Source organism: Cervus canadensis, chromosome 1 (assembly GCF_019320065.1).
Source record: "Cervus canadensis isolate Bull #8, Minnesota chromosome 1, ASM1932006v1, whole genome shotgun sequence".
Classification (NCBI taxonomy): domain Eukaryota; kingdom Metazoa; phylum Chordata; class Mammalia; order Artiodactyla; family Cervidae; genus Cervus; species Cervus canadensis.
In genome coordinates this window covers 111,056,005-111,078,916 of record NC_057386.1, presented here as the reverse complement: position 1 = coordinate 111,078,916, position 22,912 = coordinate 111,056,005, and the positions used below count along the sequence as shown (strand labels likewise).

General features: G+C 60.9%; 1 protein-coding gene across 3 annotated transcripts; it reads right to left on the bottom strand.

The window, feature by feature from the left end:
* Positions 1-5,083: 5,083 nt before the first annotated feature.
* LIF (LIF interleukin 6 family cytokine) lies at positions 5,084-22,255 on the bottom strand. Of its 3 annotated transcripts, none has more exons than XM_043436780.1 (4): positions 22,019-22,255; positions 11,256-11,376; positions 9,344-9,522; positions 5,084-8,612 (listed from the first exon to the last, which is right to left on the bottom strand). In XM_043436780.1, the coding sequence occupies exons 2-4, from the start codon at positions 11,272-11,274 to the stop codon at positions 8,202-8,204; spliced, it is 609 nt and encodes a 202-aa protein (XP_043292715.1). In that variant the 5' UTR covers positions 11,275-11,376; positions 22,019-22,255; the 3' UTR covers positions 5,084-8,201. The 3 variants fall into 3 exon arrangements, with proteins under 3 accessions (XP_043292715.1, XP_043292724.1, XP_043292732.1); XM_043436789.1 differs by lacking the exon at positions 22,019-22,255 and adding an exon at positions 13,539-13,896; XM_043436797.1 differs by lacking the exon at positions 22,019-22,255 and adding an exon at positions 12,180-12,731.
* Between the last annotated feature and the right edge of the window lie 657 nt (positions 22,256-22,912).

Here is a 22,912-nt window from a genome sequence, read left to right as displayed (position 1 = left end):
GCATCTGGTTCCCTGACCAGGGATTGATCCTGGGCCGCCTGCATTGGGAGCGCAGAGTCTCAACCACTGGGCCACCAGGGAAGTTCCAAGATTCTGTATTTCTTTGCTCCCAAGAGCTGTGGACGGGGCTGGTCTCATTTTTCATTGTGTAATGTGGTTAAGTGCCCAGCACGGGCCTGTTGTTTTTATTATCCATATAAAGTGCCTACTGCATGCTCTGTGCATAGTAGGTACACAACCAACAGTAGGTATCATTATCCTTGTGAAACATGATCATATAAAGGAAGAGCTTGGTGAATTCTAGAGCCCTGTGTGAATATACGATTGGAGCTAAAATGGACTTAGGACTGTCAAACTGAAGGGAGTCAAGGAAGACTTCATGGAAGAGGTGACATTTGAGCTGGGCCTTGAAGGACCAGAATTTCCCACGTAGCAAAGGAGGAAAGGTGTTCTCGACAAAGGCAAGAGCCCGAGCAAAGGTGTCACGCAGTGATCAGATGGGACCTTTAACAGACCACCACGCCACATGGCCAGAGGAAGGGAGGCAGCCGCGTCAGGGAGGTCAGCAGAGAAGGTGAAGTTGGGCAGGGCCGGCAGCGTGATTTGCAAAATGAAAACGCAGGGCTCCTTCGAGGGGTAGACGGGTGTGTGAGTGTGCTGGGGCGGCTATAACATTCCCACAAACTGGGTGGCTTGAACAGTTTCCTCTCTCACAGTTCTGGAGGCTGGAAGTCCTAAATCAAGGGGTTGGCAAGCCTGTGCTCACTCTCAAGGCTCCAGCGGAGGATCCGCCCCACCTCCTCCAGCTTCTGGTGGCCCCAGGCATTCCTTGGCGTGTGGCTGCATCTGCCTTCGCCTGGCCCATCTCCTCTCCTGTCCCCTGTGTGTCTCTTACAAGGACACTTGTCCTTGCACTGCGGGCTCTCTCGAAAACTCCCGAGATGAGCTCACCTCGAGATATCCCTAACTCAGTGACATCTGCAAAGATTCTTTTCCCAAATACGGACATGACTGTCCAGGTTCCAGGGATTCCGACATGGACGTGTGTGTTCCCAGGGGTGGGTGGGGGGCACCGTTACACCCCTGCAGTGGGCGATGCCCCCTCTCCAAGGCGGTAGAGGGGGAGCAGAGCAGGTGGAGATGGAGGGCTGCCCGCGTCTGCTCTTGGCGGGTGAATCACTCCTCTTTGAAGAGCCGTCTTCCTGGGGAGCTGGGAGTATTCCAGCTGGCCTGGTGGGGCTGGAGAGGTGGGGCCCCGGTGAGCGGTGGGGCCAGGAGAAAACCTGCTGACAGGTAGGGCCCTCCCCGGCTTTGATTCATTGACCGTCTGGGCAGGAGCTGGACGGAGCCTCTTGGAATTGCAAGAATGCCTCACACATATTTTCCTCCCAGCCAGCGGTTTTGTTCTCAGCCAGCGGAGAGGGCCTGTCTGCTCAGCCTCTCATCCCCTCTCCCGTCTGCGGCTCCCCCCGCACGCCGCCCACCACTCCCACCGGGGACATCCTCTCCTCACCGCCGTCACTGAGGCTGGAGTGGGCAGGGTCTGACCGCGTCCTCATAATTGAAATATTTGGCCCCTGAAGCCCGGCCAGGGCAGGGCGGTGCTTCCCCCAAGTCAAAGCGACAGATTCAAGCTGGGCTCTGCTCGGGCTGGAGGGCGCACGGGAAGTGTCCTGGACGCAGAAGCCGGGGGCCCCAGGGGACCCGAGTAGCCTCAGAAAGAAGTGGGGAGAGAGGCTGGAGGTCCACGGACCCCCTAACCCCCGTCTTCATCACAGCACCTCTGTCCCACCCCGTCTCCTCATGCACACCTGGCATCACTCTGGCCTCACAGAATCTTCCAGGAGGAAGGAATTCATCTGATGTCCGTTAGATGATGTAGGCATGTTATACATCAATAAAAGTGTTTTTGGAAATTCTGGGGATGGGGGAACTTCTGAGGCACACTCAGCACTCTCAGGACTCAGAAGTTCACTCCTGGGGTCAGGCCAGGGCCTTGGTCTGTAACTGTGTCTCCCGGGGCTCTCACTGAGCCCCGTCACTGGATTTGTGGTAGATACGGAGCCTTTGCTTTTGCAAAGACCGATGCAGAAACGGCCCCCAGGCATTCACTCGCTGCAGGTGGGAGCCATCACATCACCCTCTACCCCTGTGGGTCCCCAGGGAGGAAGCCCCATCAGAACCCAGTCCCAGGGCAGGCTGATTTCCATGAGGCTCAAGAAAACCTCCTCCTTTCTAACGATGAGAATTGCATAATAGATCACATTTCCCTTTTTCCTTCAGCTGCCAGGAATCTCAGAGCCAGCTCTGACACGCAGCCATGGCCATCATGAAGCCCCTGTGACGGGAAACATGCATTTTCTTTGTCTCTGTGGACTTAGTTTTCTCTCTGCTTCTGTCTTCTCCAACACTGATCCTCTTTATCAGTGTTTTTATGACGTGCCTTCTGGTGGAGGATGCTCTCTGTGCTCTTTAGGACAAAGAGGACTATAAATAAGGAAATAAATATTAACTGTTTCCATTATGATGTTAATTTTATGGCTGAAAAATGTGGTTGCTTAGCATGAGAACACGATTCCTCTTACTGCCTAGTCTGAATTTAGGGCAGAGGTGACCGAGGAAAGCCTTTTTTATTTTTTATTGTGGTAAAAGTCACAGAATATAGAACATACTATATTAACCATATTTAACTGTACATTTCAGTGGCCCCGAGTCCATTCACATTGTTGGGCAACCGTCACCATCATCCATCTGACCTGGGAAAGTCTTTCTTCCACCCGTAACCCTCGAGCTCCTTGGGTATATAGCCTGGCATGTAGAGTCTTGACCAGGTGAGTGGACAGATGATGATCATAAGGATGAGTGAATATAAAGAGCCTCTCTCAACAAGCTGTCTTCTCTGTCCCTTTGCCTCCTGGGGCCTCAGTTTCCCCATCTGCAAAATGGACTTGTTGGGGGTATCTCTTGACGAGTAAGAAAATGCAATGTAAGCTGTGAAGTGCAGGGCCATCACAGGGCCTGTGGGACTGCGGCCCCAGCAGCCTCTTGGGATGAGAGGGGAGGGTCTCTCCTGTTGACCTCCTGAGAGCCAGGGTGGGAGAAGCTCAGCTGGGTACCCAGGCTGCCCTGGCTCCTCTCTGGGCTGCCCTCCTCCAGGCCTGCGGCTCAGGATAGCATCAGAGGAATGATCCCATGAAAGTTTGTCTGCCCTGCTCCCCCACCGCTTCCTCAACCTGGCCCCCAGCCTGGGACTCAGCGTTATCACTCACTCCTGCCCTCCCTGGGGTGAGGACCCCCTCTCCCCTGCAGAGATGGCCCCAGGATCTGAGCTGGGTTCTCTTTTCGCCATCTCCTCCCACAGATTCATCAGATTCATCACAGTGCCTCTAGCTGCCTGCCTCGGGTGCCTTTTGGCGGCCTGCAAAGTCGATAGAGAGACGACATCCGTCGCTGCCCCTCTTGCAGTTTCACCGATAAGAGAGCTGAGCTCACCCGGGAGGTCACAGGACTGCATGCGCAGCACCGCAGCAGGAGGACCCGGGCCTCGAGGGCACGGCCTTCCCAGCAGAGCGGGGGGCGGGGAGGGGGTGCTTTCTTTCTCCCCTCCACCAGCTGTTTCATCTTTTACGGGAGGGTCACCCATGACCAATTAACCCTCTTTGGTTCCTCTGGCCAGGATGGGGCATGGCAGGGCAGAGAACAGAAAAGCTTCCCTCTCCCGGGGTGAGAACTCCCCTCGGAGGTGAGGACAGACCCCAGGGCCGGGCCCAGCCAGCCCCCAAAACGGCACCAAGGCCCTGACGCCCCTGCACCTCCCTCCTGTCTGGGCTCTGGCGTTCACTGCGTTTCTCTCTAGTAAAGTTTTCTTTCCCAAAGCGTCAACCTCGTCTCCCATGAGAGAAGGAGAGCTGGGGGATCCTGAGGGCTGTGGCCTGGGGAAGGGTTTCAACCAATCCCCTCGCCCCTACCAGGACTTTCAGGAGGGAAGCCTGCAAACAGCATGGGCTCCCAGGGGGCCCCCAGCCTCTCCCTCCCGGGCAGCCCCCTCCCTCGGAGACCTGGCGTCTTGTGTCCTGGCGGGCTCAGGAGGACGGAGAGGTGGAGGAGGGGCAGGCGGCCCTTCTCGGACTCTAAGGCACACTCATATCTCATGGGCTCTTTCTCAAGGGCAGATTTCAATCCGGCAAGATTCCGTGCCCTCCCCACCCAGATGTGCCGAATTGAAACCTGCCCTTTAACAAGGTGGAGAGGGCAATGGCAGCCCGCTCCAGCGCTCTTGCCTGGAGAATCCCTGGACGGCGGAGCCTGGTGGGCTGATGTCTATGGGGCCACAGAGTCGGACACGACTGAAGCGACTTAGCAGCAGCAGCTTTAACAAGGCGCGGAGACGAGGCCTCCGTGATCCCTGCCAGTGTTGCTGCGAGTCCAGGCCCTTCACTGCACAGACAGCAGCAGCGAGCAGAGGGTTTCGGCCCGCTGGGCAGCGGGGGCGTCTCTCCACCTTGGCGCAGGACCTCCTCTGTGCCGTTTCCATCAGTGAGCACACACACACACACACATACACACACATGCACACTCAGTCACTGTTCCACTGGGCTGGGAGCTTCCAGAGACACGAACTCTATCCTATGCACCTTTGGAAACCTACACGCGACCTGTCATTGACAAACATTCCTGAAAGAGCACGTAGGTGGCTCTCAGAAAACTGCCCACACATCCCTAAAGGAATCTCAGCTGGGGGAGCCCCGGACCCAAACCCCAGAGCAGAGGACCAAGAGACACTGGGGACTGCTCCGGAACCCCTAAATCTGTGGCCATCCGGTTCCAGACTCTCCTGTTCCCCAAGGAAGGGGTCCCAGGCAGCTGGGAAGGTTACAGGGAAAGGAGGTCCCCAGGTGTGAGGCAGGAACACGGGCGCCAGTGGGAGAGCAGGCAGGGTCTCCCGGCGACACCCACCTTGTCTGAACGCGCCCACGTTCTACCCACCCTGCCCCCAGCCACGCGGACACCCTGGCCCAGTGGAAGCACCCCCTCTTCCCACCGGCCACTCCGGCCCCATCTCCCCACAAGAATACAATCCAGAAAGCTTGCCAAGAGCAGATTCTTTATTAATTTTTTTTCTTTAAAAAAAAAAAAGTATTCCTTCAGTATAAAAAATAAATATCTTAAATATGGACATTGAATAAATAAAAATAATCTGTCAGTATGAAACATTCCCACAGGGTACATTCATCAAAGAGGAATTTGTCCCCCAAGGCCAAGTCCTCTCCAGTAGAAAGAAGGGAGGGAAACAGGGAAGAACGCACAGAGCTCGCCATGTGGATGGGAGCGATGCCCAGGTATGGGGTGGGTGGGGGGGAGCGGAAGGGGGGAAGTGGGGGGGATCCAGAAGTGAAAGGCATCTGTACCATCTGAAGGGAAGCTAATTTCTCGCTTGGTTCTGGCCTCCAGCCCCACGCGCGATGTCTGTCGTGGAGAGCCCAAGGCAGAGCTGGACTTCTGTCTGGGGGCACGTCCCCAGGGAGGGGACAAGAAGAGGGGGACAAGGACGAGGAGGAGAGACAAATAAATAGTGGTGCTTTCTCATTTTAAATTTCTTTTTAAATAAATAAGGTCCCCAATACCGCTCTTTCAATCAACTGCAAAAAAAGAAACAAAACAAAACGACAGTCCCACCCTGCTGCCCTCTCCTCCACGGGCCAGGGGGTCATGACCCAGGATGCAGGTGCAGGTCAAAACCAGCAGATGAAATAAAGGAGGAAGTGGACAGCTTCCTGCCCTGCCAAGCTTTTCCCACACAAAGGCTCCAAAATTCAGAGATGCTGTGCAAAGTGGGTGCCCATCTGCCAGACGGGGTCTGCAAAGAGCACTGAGGCGGGGCGGGGGCGGTGGGCAGGGGTGAGAGGCAGAGCCGGGGCCGGGCCTGGGGAGGGGTGGAAGTGGGGTGAATCGCTGGTCCCCCACGCCTCGGAGGCTGCCCAGGTGGGCCTGGCCCCGGGAGTCTATGTCCAGGGGTGATGAGATGACGGGAGGCCAGGCAGCCCCAAGCCTTCTGAGCTGCATTCACGGGAGGAGAAGAGTGATGAGGGGGACAGCAGGCTGAGAACATGGACAAGGCTGGGGGTGCCCCTCGTTAAGAAGGTGTCGGAAAGCACGTAACCCATGGTGGTCTGCTCTGCCACCCGCCGCAAAAGTCTTGCCAATGGGACGGGCAGCTCCAACCTCCAGCCCCAACCCCGGGTCTTGGGGCCTGCCTGCCGCCTGCCCATCTTGCCATCCCGATGGGCACTTGGCACAGGTAAAGTGCTTAGAGGAGACAGAGAGGTGCAAAGTGAGTGCAAAAGTACCATCACCACGCTGGCTGAACGGCAAGGCTCGCCGCTCCGCTCAGGGTTTGAGAAGAAGCCAGAACCCTGATCTGAGCAGCTGCCCCAGCTCCCAGACCGGAGGGCGTTGCTTGGCTCGCCTGGCCCCGGCACAAAGGAACAGGATTGGGTTCCCTGCCTGGGAACCCAGACATGGGTGGGGGTGTGGGGGGAGGTGGGGCAGGAGGGACCACAGCTTCCTGGTCTGCGTCCCAGGGCCTCCTCGTCCTCCTGCCCGGAGCAGGGGCCTCCTCCCCGGGGCCGCCCCGGCTTCCCTCGAGGCAGCCAGGCCCCCTCGCCCTCTGCGGGTGTTCGGGCCACCGGAGAAGGCGCCTCCCACTGGGTGCGGGTCAGGACGGTTCCGGGGCCCCTCGACTGCTGGTCTAGAGGTGGCCAGGGCAAAAGAAACAGCGGGAGCTTGCCTTGCCCAAGGCTTCGTCTCCGCCGTGAAGGTTGCCTCCAGCAGCACAGTCCTGGGGGCACCCAGAACGCAGTGTTGAATGAGCCCCTTGGAGCCAAGAAACATGACGGCCCTCAGGGCCGGTCACAGTTGCAGTGGGGGTTGGCATCGGGTCCCCTGCCCCTCACCCAGACTGACCAGTTCTCTCAGCTCCTAACCCTTCTCTGAGTTTCACCCGTAAGGCTCACCCTACCTTGTAACATCTTTGACTTCCAGACCAGGTCCTTGCAAAGGCTTGGCCCCCAGCTCCCATAGGAGGAACCATCATATTATTTCCGTTGGAGAGAGGGGAGCAGGGAAAGCGGGGTGAACTTTTGCCATTTGAAGCACCAATAAGTTAATATAAATAGGGCATCAAAATAAATAGACAATCATGCTGAGTCAGGCACACGGCACTCTCGGCTCTCAGGCTTCCTGAGACCCTGACCTCAACTCCCGCCATCCCCCTGCTCCAGGAACCAGCGACGGATGGCCTCTGGTGCCCCTGGCGAGACCTCACGGGGCCTCGGTGGGCCTCAGAGGGGAGCTGCCACTCTGACCTACTCCATCCGCACATTCTTGCCCACAAGACTCTGGATCCCCTCAGAACCTCCTCACCTGACTTTGCAACCTGCCTGCCCCCATGCATCCCACCTCCAGGTCAAGCCCCTAGACTCCGTGGCCAGCGAGGATGGCAGGACAGACTTTGGGCTCAAGGAAGGGGAGCCCGTAAAGCCTTTCAAGGGCCTCTCTTCCTTCCCCGGCCTGCATGTGGCCTCTCTCTGCCTCCCCGAGAGCCTGGAGGGCCAAGTGGGCCTCCTTCTGGAACCTTCCACCTGACAGCTGTAGGCCTGAACTCCCCAGCCACACCCAAGCAAGACAGCATCTCAAACCAGAGCTCCCATTCTAGACTTCCAACTCGCCATACCTTTAGGGGCCAAGAATCCTTCTAGATCCCAGCCCCTCTGGGCTGCCTGAGCTCCAACCAGACCTTTCAAGGTCAGCCGAGGCACTGATGGTGGTCATTCTGCTGGGGGGTTAGTGCCCCCGACCCCTGCTGTCTCGCCCTTGGCCAGGGTCGCCAGAGACAACTTGTGCGGTTTGCTCACGAAGACCCTGGCCGAGGGGACGAGTCGGGGGCCGAAATCCAGCCCGACACCGAGCGCCCGGCTGCAGTCTCCCCGAAGAAGGGGTGCCTTCCTTTCCAGTTGGCACCACACACAGGTTCTGCTTCTGGGAGTTCTGGCTCTGCTCGGCTTCATGGCGGCCCACCCTGGAGGGGAGTGGGCCGGCCAGGAGCCCCCCTCGGGGGTCTGCCAGCGGCCCCCACTCATGTCTGGCAGTGCTCTGGGCCACGGCCGCAGCTGGAGAGTCCCCTACTATCTAAGACCTCCTGTCTAGAAGGCCTGGGCCAGCACGGCGATGACCTGCTTGTACTTCCCCAGGAGCTGACAGCCCAGCTTCTTCTTCTGGAAGACGTCCTTGCCCGAGGTGTCGGGGCCGTAGGTCACGTCCACGTGGCTCACGTGGTACTTGCTGCAGAGGCGGCAGAGCACGTTGCTGAGCAGGCCCCGCAGGACGTCGGCCGTGGCGTTCAGCCTGCCGTGCAGGCCGTGGGCGTAGGGGTTGAGGACCTTCTGGTCCCGCGTGATGTTGCCCAGGGAGGCGCCCAGGTACGCGATGATGCGGTACAGCTCCACCAGGCGGGCCTTCTCCGTGCCGTTGGCGTGGAAGGGCGGGAAGTCGGTCACGTTGGGGCCGCACAGCTTGTCCAGGTTGTTGGGGAAGGGCTCCCCCTGGGCCGTGTACTGCGGAGCAGAGGGGCAGAGGGGCGGTGATGTGGGAGGCAGGGATGGCTGCTCCGGCCCTGCCGCCAGCCTGTGCTCAGACTTTGGGCGTCAGTGCCGCACCCCCCCATACACACACACACACACACACACACACACCGGCTTGAGAACCCAATCACTTGCCCTGCAGGCATCTCGGGACTGTCCCGAGAGCCAGAAGTAGCGGTGGGCGTGAATGCGCTTGGTAAAGCCTCCAGCCTCTATCCCACGCAAGGAGGTACCCTCCTCATCACCCGAATCAGGACCACAAGGGAGAGAAGGGAAAACACCAGGTCTCACCTCCAGCGCGTGTGCACCACACACACTTGCCCTTTCACCCACCGCATTCACCCTCTTCCTGGGCGGCTCCGCACCCCGTCACCCACAGCACCTCCCCAGTCCCTTCCACCGCCTCCCTCTGTCTCTCCTCCGCCTCTCCCTCCATCAGGTGGACAAATCCCGACGCTAGAAGTGCCAGCCCTGCCTGCTGCCCCTTCTCCGGGCGTCTCTGCCCCCCTCCATCGACCTAGGCACCCTGGGAAAGAGGCTGGGCCTCGCTGGGGGGACGGGGAGGACGCTGGTGGGGGGGTCTGGGTGCGGTGGGACAAAACCCCACACCCTTCCCTTCTCTGACCAGCCACGCCAGCCCAGGTCCCTGCTTGCAGACCCCAGCCCCTCCGTGCCTCGTCCTCGGCCCCGAGGGGGAGACTTACATAGAGGATAAAGAGGCTGTTGGCGCTGCTGTTGAGCTGTCCCAGCTGGTTTCTGATCTGGTTCATGAGGTTGCTGGGACACGGATGGCGGGTGGTGCAGGTGGCGTTGACCGGGGTGATGGGGAGGGGGCTCCCGGCCCCCTGTTTCCAGTGCAGAACCAGCAGCAGGGGCACGACTCCTGTGAACAAGCCGGGGGGGGGGAGCCATGAGCAGGGAGTGGGGGGCGGGCGCGGCGGGCAAGCCGGCTGAGGGGAGAGGTTGCGACTCTGGTCCTGCGGGGACGTTCCCCTCTCAGGCTCCAGCTCTCTCTTCTCCAGACCTGGCGGTTTCTTATTTTCACGATGTCCCTGCATCTGCCTCTCCAGATCGCTAACTTTCCCTGTTTATCACTCCCTGCTCTCTCCTGAGGGGACCAAGGGGGACAGGACGTGAGCTGTTCCTATCAGTTGGGAACTGGGTTCAGAGTGATACCAACCCTCCAGGCCTCTGGCTGGAGGGGACGACGCCCCAGGTCTCAAGGAAAAGATCAGTCCTTAACTCCCCAGGAAGGTCCAGATTCCTAAGTGTTACTTCATGCTCCTGTCTCCCAGAGGGGGCTCCCACGAGGTCCACGGGGAGCGGGAGTTTCTACTGACCCTCATCTCCCAAACTTGTCTCATGATGTGGGCTGACTGGTCCCTTTGTTCCCTGATCCTGTCACCTTCCCCAGCTTCTCTGTGGTCCTCCTCTTCCAAATGTGGCCAGTCCCCTATCTGGGACCCTGGACTCCACCCCAGGGCTGCAACTCTGCCCCCTTCTCCAGGGCCAGGGCATCCTTCAGAACCTCCCTTTCTGGCTCCTGGCTGCTCCTGGCCTCCACGCTCCACCCCCCACCCCCCCACACACACACTCTTGTTCACTGGTTCCCCTCCCAGGTTGCAGGTTAGGACAAGGAGAATCCTGGGGTTCCACAGACGCCCCCAGAGCCTTCGAGAGGGAGAGGGAATGGTGCAACCAGGAAAGAAACAAAGGGAAAAAAGGTCACAGGCAGCCAGGTGGGCAGGGGAGGGAGGGAAGTGAAAGGTGAGAGGGAGAGGGGAGAGCTGTCCAGGCCTGTCCAGGAGCGCCCCTCCCCGCCGGGGAGGGGAGGGGGCCCCTACTTGCCACCCACCCACCTCTGCGTTCCAGGTGACCCTTCAGCAAAGGCTGAGGTCAGGGGACCTGTGGGAGCTGGAGAAGCGAGGAGATTGGAGGAAGGGGAGGCGCTCTGGAGTCCGTTCCTCGGCTGGGACAGTGCAGCCTCGACTTCTCTTCTGGGTGCCCTGCGCCTCCCAGCATCTCCAGGCAGGGCTCAGGTCCCAGGATGGCTGGCGGGGGGTGCGGGGGGTGCCCCACACCCCAGGCTCACCTAGCACAGACCACAGCTTTCCGGGCTCTAGCAGATGGAGGCGGCACCTGCTCCCGTCCCGGGCCGGAGTTTGCGAGCTGCTCGGGCGGCCGGCGCCCCTCCCAGGGAGCAGCCGGGGACGCGGTTGGAAAAGAAAGCGGAAAGAAAGAAAGAGAAAGAAAAGAGGGAGGGTGAATCCCGGAGAAAGCTGAGCGGGAAGAGCAGCGGCAAGAGTGGCAGGAGCGAGGAGGAGGAGGAGGAGGAAGGCAGCGGCGCCCCCTGCCTGGCCCGCCAACCTGCGTGGCCGGGGCAGGCTGGGCGCGCGGTGCCGGGACCATGTGCCTGCGCTCGCTCCCGGCGGCCGCCGCCACCCGGCGCCTCCGGCGGCCCCGGGCTCCCGGCTGCGCCGGCGCCCCAAGTGTCCGTGTGTCTGCGGCGGGTGGGTGTCCCGCTCGCGATCGCCAGGGGCCCCAAGTTTGCCGCGGCGCCCGCGGCCGGGGCTCCCGGCGGAAGCCAGCCCCGGGGCGAGGGGCGGGTGGATTTACCTGCCGCCAAGACCTTCATTATGGGCTGCACTCCAGAGGGCCTTGAAGGAGACCTTAGATGCCGGCAGTTTTCAGAGGTTCATGCTCAAATGGGGAATTTGCCTGATTTATATACTGGAGCCTGTGTTGTAAGACAGAGAGAGAAACAGCTATATTTAGCAGGGATCCCCGGTCCAGGAAGTTGTTTGAGGTGCATCATAGGAAATTATGAATGGAAGAAAGTGAGAGTGAAGGGGGGGCAGTGAGGGGGGAGGGTGGGGAGAGCAGACTTTTTCCCTCTTCTAAGAATTTGATTGATAAAATTATAATGAACTCTTAAACAAAACACCCTGCGGTTTTCCTGAGTGGCTTGCCCTAGGAGTTGTTTGAAGATGGGGAGGGGAGGGAGGGTCCCCGAGTCGTCAGGGTCCCCCCTCCCCCCGGGAAGTGGGCGCCCCAGACAACCCTGACTCACCTGGGCTTGGGGAGGTGGCTTGAAACTAGGCAAGGAGATGGAAGCTGACACCTGCAGCCCCCTGGTCAAGGAGTTTGGAGGGGGACAGTGGGGAGGAGGCAGGCTGGGGCTTGGCTGAGGAGGAGGTTCCAGGAAGAGGGGCTGGGGCCCTGGCGTGGACTTTAGACGGCAATAAAGCGAAACTGAACGTGGGCCCTGGAAGCCACTGCGGGGATGGCCTCCTCCATCCTGCCCGCTGCCACCGGGCAAAGCGGGGCTCCCACGGGGACAGGTTGCCCAGGGTCCCACACGGTCAGGCCTCCTGAGTGCCGTCAGCAAGCCGGCGCTGCTGACCACGGGGTACCGGGTGGGGGGGCGCCCAGGAGGGGGCTGGCAAGATGAAAGCTGAGGGGCTGCTGTGACTGCCTTCTCTGGGGAGACCCTGGGGAGGAGCTTCGGGGAAAGTGTGGTGTGTCTGGCGTTTGCCTAACCTCTCGGCACCCTTCTGGGGAGGGTGGTCCTGCATTTCCACGTTGAAAGGACATTTGAAGCAGAGACTTAGCCAACTGAACCCGGGCTTGCTCCTCGGGATGCGGAGAGATGGTTGGGGAGAACAGAGCGGCTTGGAGGGCCCTTGGGGCTCAGCATCAGAGCAGGATGATGGCCCCCTAAAGGCGCTTCCGGGGCCTCTTAGGCAGAGTCACGGATTCTGGCGTCTTTGGTGGCAGGTAGGTTCAGAAATGAATGAGGGGCAGGAAGGAATGGTGAGGGCTAGGGAGAATGAGCATGGCAACCCCTCCCCGTTAAAAAGCATTCAAAAAACAAAAAACAGAGGTGGGGGAGTGCTGGTCAGGCACATATCTGGGACCCCACTGCCAGGGGCGCCCCCGTCTTCTTTGCAGGAGATTCTCCTGCCCCTGGGATCCACCACGGCCCTCCCACCTGACCCTGAGCAGTGAGCCTGGCGGGAGAGTTGGTTCTCCAAGGCCGGGGAGCCCAGCAGCCTTTCCTTGGCTCCCAGTTTCCTCAACCATCCCCCCCCAACCCCCACCCCGTGCCCCCAGCTCCCACCTCTTGCCACATCCCGGACCTGCCCAGCCACGCGTTCCTTCCTCCCGCTTCGTGCCAGGACGAGCCCTCCTGCGGCTGCCGTGCCCCCTCCCCCCACACACGCCCTGCCCGCTCCAGGCTGCTTCCTCCCGCTCACTCTCCCAGCAGGGCCTGGACGTGGGGCTGATAAAACTGCCCATCCCAGCGGGCACTTCCCAGCGGGGAGGAGGAGGCTGGCAGTGTCCACACTGGCTTTCCTTCCCCTTCCTGTCTGCTCCGCACCTTGTGTCTCCCCACCTGGCACTTAGCCCCGCTGTGTGTACACCCCAGGACATCCCAGGTCACCTCCCTCTCATCACCCCCCCCCACCCCGAGTCTCCCCTGCCCAGGGGCCTGACCACTCAGGGATCACACGCACCCCTGACATCTCCCAGACCCTTGTCGTTTGATTCCACCTGACTCTTTGGATGGGGACCCCCAAATGCATTTGAGGCCCCCATCTCTGGATCCTCTGGTTCCCCAAGCATCTCACTAGGTGCCCTGGGTCTCCCTCCTGCCCCCCTGCCTTCCAGGGCCAGACCCTCCAACCTCCTTCCCAGCGGACTCGCCAGGTCCTACACTGCCCTCTGGCTGCCCAGACCCCCCTCAGCCCTATAAAACACCCCCCCGAACGCCATGTCATCTCAGCCCCACCCCACAGGAAACAGGAAGTGGGGCTGAGCCTACAAGACACTTCACCACCACCCCCCCAAGCCCTGACAGGCCCCCTCCCGCTGCCTCAGTTTCCCCTCTCACGGTACCTGACTGGGTCCGTGCTCCCCAAGTGTTCTGGGCCCCTCGACACCCCAGGCCCAGCCTCCCTCTCCTGTCCATGTCCGGCCACCACCTGCGCCGGGCCTCTCGGGGACGAAGGCCAAGCAGGGTCTCAGAGCCGCCTGCAACGTGGCCGCGGTCCCTGGGAATCGGCGGCCCAGGCCGTGCTCCAGGCCGGCTTTGGTCTCCTGGAGTTTGTTTTCTTCCCTCCCTCTCTACGCTGCTGTGTGTGTGTGTGTTCCCCCCGCCCCAGCTTCCTCACGGAAGGCAGCCTCCCTTCTTGGCCGCCTGCTCCCAGGGTCGTGACCCCAGGCCCCACCCTGGAGTGGCAGCCCCAGCCCGGCCCCTTCCAGCTGTGACTTCATCCCCAGCCTGTCCTGCTGCTGCACCACTGGGCCTGCTGGGGATCGGACCCGCCTCGGGTGAGGGGGACACTCGGGCCCACGCGGCTGGGGCCGGGGGCTGCTCCTCTGGGCGGCCGCGCTAGCCACCTGCTCATCTCCTTTCTCCAGGAAGCAAGTCCAGGGCCGGCCTGAGGCCTCCCTGGGCCCCTCAGAGCGATTTCTCTGCCACTCACTTTAGCACACGTGGCCACCAGCCCCTGCTTTTCTGTTGATCCTCACTCACCAGCCACAAGCCTTAGAATGTCAGATGTCTTATTTTCTGACGGGGAAACTGAGGCTCAGAGAGGTGAAGGCACTTGCCCAGAGCAGTACAGAGAGTTAACAATAGAATGGGGCCTGGGCCCCCAGCCTCTGGCCCGAAAGAGGGCCACATCGATGCCGGCAGCCCCTCACGCTGAGAGGGGAGTGAGGAGTGGTGGGCTGTGCTCGGGCCGCTTCTTCCAGGAAGCCTCCCCTGGCTTCTCACAGCCCAGAGGGGCTGAATCTGCCTCATCCTGCCCATTCTCCTTTCAAGTGGGAACAAGACTCATTCCTTGCTGTTTGAATGCTTGCGAAGGGTCTGATCCTCCATTTGGACTCTTGAAAGCACCTGGCTCGGGGTTATATCAGAGCAGATACTAAGTATTTTTTAAAAGCATTTTAGTTTCCAAAAGCTGTCTGTGCCAGGTCTCTTGTGCCGAAAAGACATGAAGTCTGTGGGTCGGAAGCATGGACTTCAGCCTCAGTCACATTCAAGTTAGAGGTTTGGTTCTGCCAGTGTTGAGCTTAGAGACTTTGAAGAAGTGACTACCTCCTGGCCTCAGTTTACTCATCTGTAAAATGGGTACAATGGCATCTATGTTGTGGGTTTGCTCTGCAGGCTCAGGCTCATCGCAGCTCTGGCCACCCAGCAAGCCCCTTTACTTGTCAGCATCATTCTTCTTTACTGCTCCCCTGTTCTTGTCCCCATTTTACAGATGAGGAAACTCAGGCATGCTCCAGGGCTAAAGCGGGAATGCCGGGCAGGAGAGGAGCCTGTTCATTCTCTCCTGATGGATAACAGAAGCAAAACAGCCTTGAGCCTCCAGCTTCCAGGGTGCCCCAAGAAGATCAGATGGGTTGTTGGGCGGGGGGTGGCATGGCGGTGGGCTCTCTCCCTATGGCCCATCCTGGCCCCTGACCACCCCCATCCCAGGCCTGAGCTGAAGAAACAGCGGCTGACCCGGTCTCACCACCCCCAGGAGCTGATTCACCCCCACCCCCCTGGGTAGCTCAGCTCAGAGGGGCTTGAATCACCAGCCGCCCCCTGCAGAGCCCTGGGGGGGGGGAGTTGCGGGGGCGGGGGACAGCCCCCTGCCTGTCTGTCTCTTTCCTGGGCCCCGGGGCATTCAGGGGAGAGGGCAACGTGGCAGTGGCCATTGGCAGGGGGTGGCAGGGAGGTACCCTTGCAGCCGGGCATCCTGTGTGGGCAGCCAGCAGCAGTTACTCACCAGGTAAGCAGCTCACTGGGCATCGGGGAATTCCCCAACATTAGTGACCCAGAAACTGAGTCCTCCGGGCAACCCCCACCGCCCGGGCCAGCCCCCCTCCTCCCTTCCCATATCTCTTCCCTGTCCCCAGCTGAGATCTGTTCTCTGAAACCCGGCAGCTGCTGTCACCATCAGCTCACACCCCTCTCCTGGCCCTGATGCTCCCATCTGGGAAATGAGCACAGGGGAGCCAGGTGGGCCCAGGGGAGGAAGCTGGGGGTCAGAGGGAGTGACCCGGGACCGTGGCTGGCAAGGGGCAGCCAGAGGAGACAGGAGAAGCCCAGGGATTCCTGGCACAGCCCTGGCAGTTGGGTTTCCTGTCCCCAAAGGCAAAAGCACCTTGTTATTTGGCACTTGAGAAAGGAGGATGTATTAGTAACTACACCTGCGGGGCCGCCCGCCTCCACCGTCCACACGCTCTCACGTAAGCTCTCGTGTACTTTCCTGTGGCTTCTGGGTCAGTTTTGCAAGTCACCTTGGGCCCTCCGGGGCCTGGGGTGGTTCTGGTACCCATGGTAAGGGTGTGGCTTAGAGCCAGGCAAGCTTGTATTTGAATCCTGCCCACGCTGCAGGTCACTGTGTGACCTGGGACGTCTGGCTTTCTCTGAGTCTCAGTTCCCCCTCTGGGAGTGGGAATGCTGTAATACTGGACTCATGGGTTGGTCATGGGGATGTTAAGTGGGAAACACACAGTGCCTGCCACGTGGCAGCTTTTCTCACCAGAGCTCTGCAGTGGACTCAGGAGGGGCTCAAACCCCAGCCTGAGTCAGGGGCTTGGATTGTGCCTGGGTCTGGGGATCAGTGTACCACCTGTGGTCTGAGAGTTAAGCCAAGGAGGACTCGTGGGTCCTCTCAGTACACAGAGCGTGGCGTGGATCCTTGGGGGAACAGGCAACCTCCCAGAGCCTCCGGGAGAGGGGGAGGACAGGAATACTTCCCGCCTTGGGAATAAGCAGTACTTCCCTTCCAGCTGTCTTTGGGGCACTTGAGGTCCAGCACCGGGGCCTCTAGTCTGCTCTTCTCACCCTCACCCCATCAAATCTCGGTCAGGGACCAGCCACATACCCTCGGGAGCCGAGCAGGAGCTAGAAACCACCCTGGTCTCCTGCCAACTGCCCCCAGCATCATCCTGACATTTCCCGACCGGTTCTGCGTCAGGAATCACCCCCTGGAGGTGAATCAGAGTGACTGCATTTTTTTTTTCTTCAATTCTGATAGAAATGGCAGGGAAGCAGCAGCCCACAGAACTCTAATCATCAGTGGGGTCAGAGCCTTGCCTCCGGGGTCCATGCCAAGTTGCACGGGGCCTGATGCACTTGGGGCTCTGTCCTCCTTGTCTCCATCTATAGAACAGGTAGTCTCTCCTCCCAGATTGTTCGCGCATCAGCCCTTCATGGATGTGGTGTGTTAGCCTCTGCAAGCACTTTGACCTCCTCCAGGGTTCTCCCGAATTTCAAACTAGCTTGAGACCGGCACAGGCAGAGATAGAGAGCAGTATTTTCCCACTGTAGATCTCTGCCTCTTAGTAGATGACGGATTCAATCTACCGAGTTGCCGCCAGCACTTTCAAAAGAAAATGGAATAGCGAAATCCCTGGGCATCGCCCAAAGCAAGGGCAAGCGCTGCTCTGTGAAACTTTTTTTTTTTTTTTCCGTCGCCTGTATGTGTCATCGTGTGCATCACCTCTGGTTGCAAGGCGCAATGTGTTTCTAACTGTGGGTCGCAGTCAAAAACGTTTGCAAGCCGCTGGTATCGATGATGAAACCCAGGCCCTGAGGGGCTGAGGAGTGACGCCCTGGTCACTAGGCAGCTGGCAGCCTGGGGACCCGGACTTACTCCTCCGCAGCCATCCCTTGCGGACCAGGAGTGGCAGGAGGGGCAGCAGGCAGGGTGGGGCTGGGCGGGTGCTCAAGGTGAGGGAGGCGGAGACCTGGCATCACCGACGTCAGTGCCAGGACAAAGGCCCTCTCCTCCACCGCCCACTCCCTTCCGCAGCCTCAGACCCCCGGGCTCCCCGCCCCGCCCCGCCCCGCCCAGGTGGGGCCCCGGAACAGTCACAGGCCCCTCCTCGTCAGCCGCAGAGCCCTTCATTCTCGCTGCGGGCAGCGGCAGGGGCACGCGGCCGGGGTCCCAAACCGAGGGCAGCCCTCAGGGGCTACTGTCAGCCCTCAGACAGTAAAGAATCTGCCTGCCATGCAGGAGACTAGGGTTTGAACCCTGGGTCGGGGGGATCCCCTGGAGAAGGACATGGCGACCCACTCCAGTACTCTTGCCTGCAGAATCCCATGGGCAGAGGAGCCTGGCAGCCTACGGTCGATGGGGTCACAAAGAGTCGGACAGGGTGGCCCCCAGCCCCAGAGGCCCAGCCTGTGTCTGGGAGCACCCGCCGGGCTCCCCGCGGGTCTGTGCCTCCCAACCTGGGTGGGTATTCGCAGGCACGTGTGTGTCTGTGTGTTCGGTGAGGCCCTTTGTGCGTCTGCACGTGTGTGTCGGGCTGCGTGTGTGTGTGTGTGTGCACGCACCCCTGGCTGAGCCCCTGTGTGATTCCGCGGGCGTGTGCGTCACCGTGTGCCTGGAACCTGTATGATTCTGAGCGGGTCTGCGCGTGGCAGGGGTCTCCGGACACGAGCGGAGCGGCCTGGCGCCGCGTGCGTGCGTGCGTGCGCGCGCCCCCGAGTGCGTCTCCAGCGGCCCGGCTCCGCACCCGCCAGCCCCCGCCCCTGGGAACCGTGCGGCCTCGCGTCACGTCACGGGGCCACCAGCAGCTGTTTCCTCCCCACCCCGCCCCAGCGCCGCCCCCCTGCCCTGGCCACCCTGACTCTTGGCTCAGGGACAAAGCTGAGGTCAGAGCTGAGCTGACAGCTTCCTTCTCCCACTGGATTTTCCAAAAGAGAGAGAGAGAGACCACAGCTCGGCTCCTATTAAATAATCGCGGGTCCGAGGTTGGGGGTGGGGTGGGGCCGAGGGTGGGGGCTGAGGATGTTTCACTCAATGATTTCCTGCACTCGGAGGCAATAAACAGGACAGGAAGCAGTCCCGCAGACCCACTCGGCCTGAAACAGGCCGCCCTGAGGTGGAGCCTGGCCTCCCTCCCCCAGCCGAGCTCCAGCTTGCTGGGCCACCCTGACCCGACCCCAGAGATGATGTCAGGGAAGCGGCCGGGCCTTCTCCTCGAACCGTCCCCGGGCGCCTGTGGGGACTGAGGAAGCGTCCAGAGGATGGTGGGTGGGAGGTGATGTGAGGCTCGGGCCGGGTGATAAGATGGAAAGAGCAGAGAAGCCCAGTCCCAGCAGGCGGGGAATACGGAGGGGACGAGGCCCAGCTGGGGCTGGACTGCCCTCCTCCTGGAGAGAGAAGATGCGCTCCCTGAAGTCAGGGGAGGGGGGATAGGACCAGGTACCGGAGGGCCATGCCACCTCCTGCATCCTTCCAGCAACCACCTGACGGCGCCATCCCCCGCCCCGCCCCCCGCCCTTGGGCCACTCCAGCTCTGCTTCCTCTGCTCTCTGGGGCACGTGGCTGGCCCAGCACAGACCCCATGAGCATCTGTCCCACTGGATCCCCCGAGCAAGCAAAGCGCCCACCAGACTCTCCAATTATCTCCAGCCCGGACCCCTATTCCCACGGGAGACCTTTGAATCCTGGTTTTACACACATGGAAACTGAGACTCAGAGAGGCGAACGATTTGCCTGAGGTCACCCAGGGCGTGATGGAGCCAGCTCTCCACCCCAAGACCCCCACAACCTCCCTCAAACTGGAGCAGGAGGCCAAGTGTGGTCCAGGGCTCACGGGCAGCAAGGAGCCAGGGGGTCCCCAGGATGAGTCTCAGCCCCCCACCCCAACCCAGGGAGCCCCTCCTTCTGTCTGAACCGGCCGCTCAGCTGCTTATCAGCTGCAGGACTCCATGACACAATCCTGCTCTGATCTCCTGCCCAACCGGGCCTCCTCCACCCCCGCCCCGCCCCGCCCCGCCCCAGACCCTGTTTCCGCTTCCTCCCTTTCTGGGTGGGACTGAGTCTGCCCCGGGATCACAGTGAACTGTCTACAGAGCCAGAATCCTGCAAGCCCCTCCCTTGGTGGCTGTGGTCTCCCCGGAGCCCACTCTGGCCAGCAGGGTGAGAGCAGGGGACCCTCACAGAGAGGAGACGGTGGCCTGTAGATCCCCACCCTTAGGGTCCCTTCTAAGAGCCCACCTACCTCCTAAAGATCCATTAGCCTGGGGAGCTTAAAGAACATCCTGGCTTCCGCTGCCTCTGGGCCCCGACTTGTAATGGGAAAAGGCTGGAATGATGAGGCTGCAGGGGTGTGGGGTTGGTGGTCTCTGCAATCAGCCAGGCTGAAAGTACAGTCCTAGCTCGGCCACTCACTACCTCAGACAGGTGACCTCATTGCTCTGACCCCAGTTCCAAGAGCATAAGGACAAAGTAGGACAAAGTGAAGTCGCTCAGTCGTGTCTGACTCTTTGCGACCCCAGGGACTGTAGCCTACCAGGCTCCCCCGTCCATGGGATTTTCCAAGCATAAATCGGGACAATTGTCAACCTGTAAGGTTAGCAACTGCCCTCTGAAAAACCAGGGCAGGCACTGAAGACAGGCCTGAGTGACTGACACTATTATTATCTGAGCTGTTAAAGGTGCTTCCCAGGTGGCGCTAGTGGTAAAGAACCCACCTGCCAATTCAGGAGACATAAGGGTTCCATCCCAGGGTTGGGAAGATCCCCTGCAGGAGGGCCTGGCAACCCACTCCAGTATTCTTGCCTGGAGAATCCCACAGACAGAGGAGTCTGGCGGGCTACAGTCCATGGGGTCATGAAGAGTTGAACACAACTAAAACGACTTAGCATGCACGAGTTGTTAAGACGTCACAGGTGGGACCCAGAGAGGGGAAGTGACTTTTTCAAGGCCACACAGCAAATTAGTGACACATCCCGAACAACCAGGTGAGCCGCTTGCTTCCCGGACAAGGAGTCCAGAAGCCTGGGTTTTTGTGCTAATTAACTGTGAGGGTTCCAGACAGGTTTTAGGAGTCTCGGTTTCCCCATCTTTAAAACTGGCCTAAGAAGAAAGCCATCGGTCTCGAAGGAGCTGGAAAGACTCTCTGAGGTGTGGACTACGAGGTGGGGTGGTGGAGGGTAGAGAAAGCCTCCCAGGAGTCCTGCAAAGCTGGGCCCAGCGCGGGTGAGGGCCAGGTCCCCAGCTCACAGCCCCGAGGTCTCCAGCACTCAGCTGCTGAGCTCAAGCTCCAAGCTGCGGGCTGCAGCGCCCCCCACTGACCAGCGGGCCGCAGGCACCGTGGCTGAGGCACCATCAGTCCCGGGTCCGCCTGACTGGGTCAGTACCTCCCCGAGGGCTGGGCAGGGCGGGATTTGGGGATTGAGGAAGTGGGCAGAGATGCGGGGGGCTGGGAACGGAGAGTAGGCCGAGGCCGTCAGCCCCGGCGCGGGAGCAGGCAGGCGGAGGGCTCCTGGAGGGGCGCGCGCCCTGCTGAGCACCTGGGGTCGGGGGTGCAGAGTGCCCTGAGCACAGACCACAAGGGGGCGCCAAAGACCACATGCAGCTTGGGGAGGGGGCTTCTGTGCCTCCCTGCAGCTGGAGCTCTGAGGGTGAGGGTGGCGGGGAGGGGAGGTGGGATACTGCTGCCCCTTCCCACCCACCTCAGGCCGAGGACCACTCACCTCGTCCCCACCCAGGACGGGCCCCGGGGACAGTGTCCCCCACCCCCCAAGTGTCCGCCACCCCGCAAGCCTCTTCCCAGTCCTGGGGAACCGCTGATGACGAAACTGGGGTTCAGCCCCTTGTCCAGTTATTTATGCCAAGGGCCCCCCCCACCTGGTGCCAGGCTCTGTGCAGACTACTTTCCTCCTTCCCCCCTCCATGGCCCCAGGATCTGGGGCCCCCACACCACAGTTCAGCCCATCTTACAGAGTGAGCAAAGCAGAGAGGTCGCGTCCTCTCTGGGTCAAGGTTAAAAGCACAGGGGCCGTGACCTTGACCGACCACACACCCCAAAGCCTCCCATCAGAGACTTCACTTTAGCAAAGATTCCCTCTCTTCTCCCTAAAGCAGAGGCAGGCGGGGGCCACCCCGTGACCCACCACAGCCCCTTCTGGGGGGGACAGGGACCCTCTGCCTGCCGGGTCTCCATCCCAAGGGAAGCTAGGCCATCATGAGCTCAGACCCCTTCACTGTTCTGGGGAAAAGGGAACTTGAGGGCCCTTTGGGAATCCAGGAATCCACACCCCCACTCCAGAGGGGTGACCCCTTCAGAATGACACAAAGCTGGGCTCCCGGCCTCCCCATCCAGTGCTCTCTCCTCTGCCCTTTAACCCCGCTGTGATCTTTAACCCCCCAGGTGTCCGCATGAATGACACTTTCACATCTGGTCCAAACTCTACCTCCCTGGGCTGAGAGAGCTGTGCAGGCACGTCGTACCACGCCCATTATGCAGATGGGGAGACTGAGGCCTGGAGAGCCAGGTGGGCCACCAGCTACCCCCGACACACAAGGGGAGGGATGACGCCTACCTGCGCTGAGGATGAATTGGGGGAAGCCTACCGTGGTTTGGGGCACGCCGGACCCTTGGCTGTCTGGCGGGGTGCTGGCTGGGTCCTCAGTGGGGCACCATCGACGTGGGGCCGGGCCCTCTGCTGCTTCCCTTGCCTGCCGAACCTTCTCTGGAGACGTCTCCTCACTCCGCCCCCAACTTGACTTCCCGCCCAGGGCCGGGTGGCCCGGAGGCTCCCCCCACTTCCACCCCCCCACTCCCCCCCACCAGCTGAAGGGCTGGGGGCCAGGGGGGCCGGGCGGCCCAGGTTCCTGGCCAGACTGCCCCTGACACAGGTGGGCCAGGCTCTTCGGGCAGGCCGAGGAGAGGCGCGTGGCCAGGGCTGGGGAGGGGGCGTCCCTGTAGCTGGGCGGCCCCTGCCCTGTGCTGCGTGGCTAGGCCGCCGGGGCCTGACTCACGGCTGACTGGGCCGCGCCCAGCCCGCCAGGGTGATCCAGGCCGGCATAAGGCGATGACTGGGCAGCCCTCCGCATGACCGGCCGGGGTCGGCTTTAGGTGTTTTGACTCAGACCTGCCATGGGCCGTGTGCACTGGGCCGTGTCCCCTCGTCCCGGTCCCTGGAGGAGTCACAGGGCTGCAGCCAGCCCCCACCCCCGGACACGGTGCCCCTCGAGCTGTCTCTCCCTGCCCTGGTACCCACCTCGGAGCCCCGGAGCCCTCCGGCCCGCCTGGCCCGCCTTCCTCCACGGGCAAGGGCCCCCACCTGCCCAACCCCACTCCACCCCCAGGGAGACCTTCACCTCTCCCCGAGCTGCGGAGCCCAGCCCTCAGGGACGCCCCAGGAAGCCAGCGGCTGGTCGAGCCGGGGTCTCCCCACTCTGACCGTAGACTGTGACCCTTTCCTCGGCGTGGAAAAGGTGTTCTGTGGGCACTCCGGGTCCCAG

Bases quoted from the DNA above. Each gene is read 5' to 3' on its own strand.
- LIF (XM_043436780.1), bottom strand. The intron at 8,613-9,343 runs GTAAGTCTCCCC...TCTGCTCCGCAG, and splicing joins ACAGCCTCTTTATCCTCTAT to TACACGGCCCAGGGGGAGCC.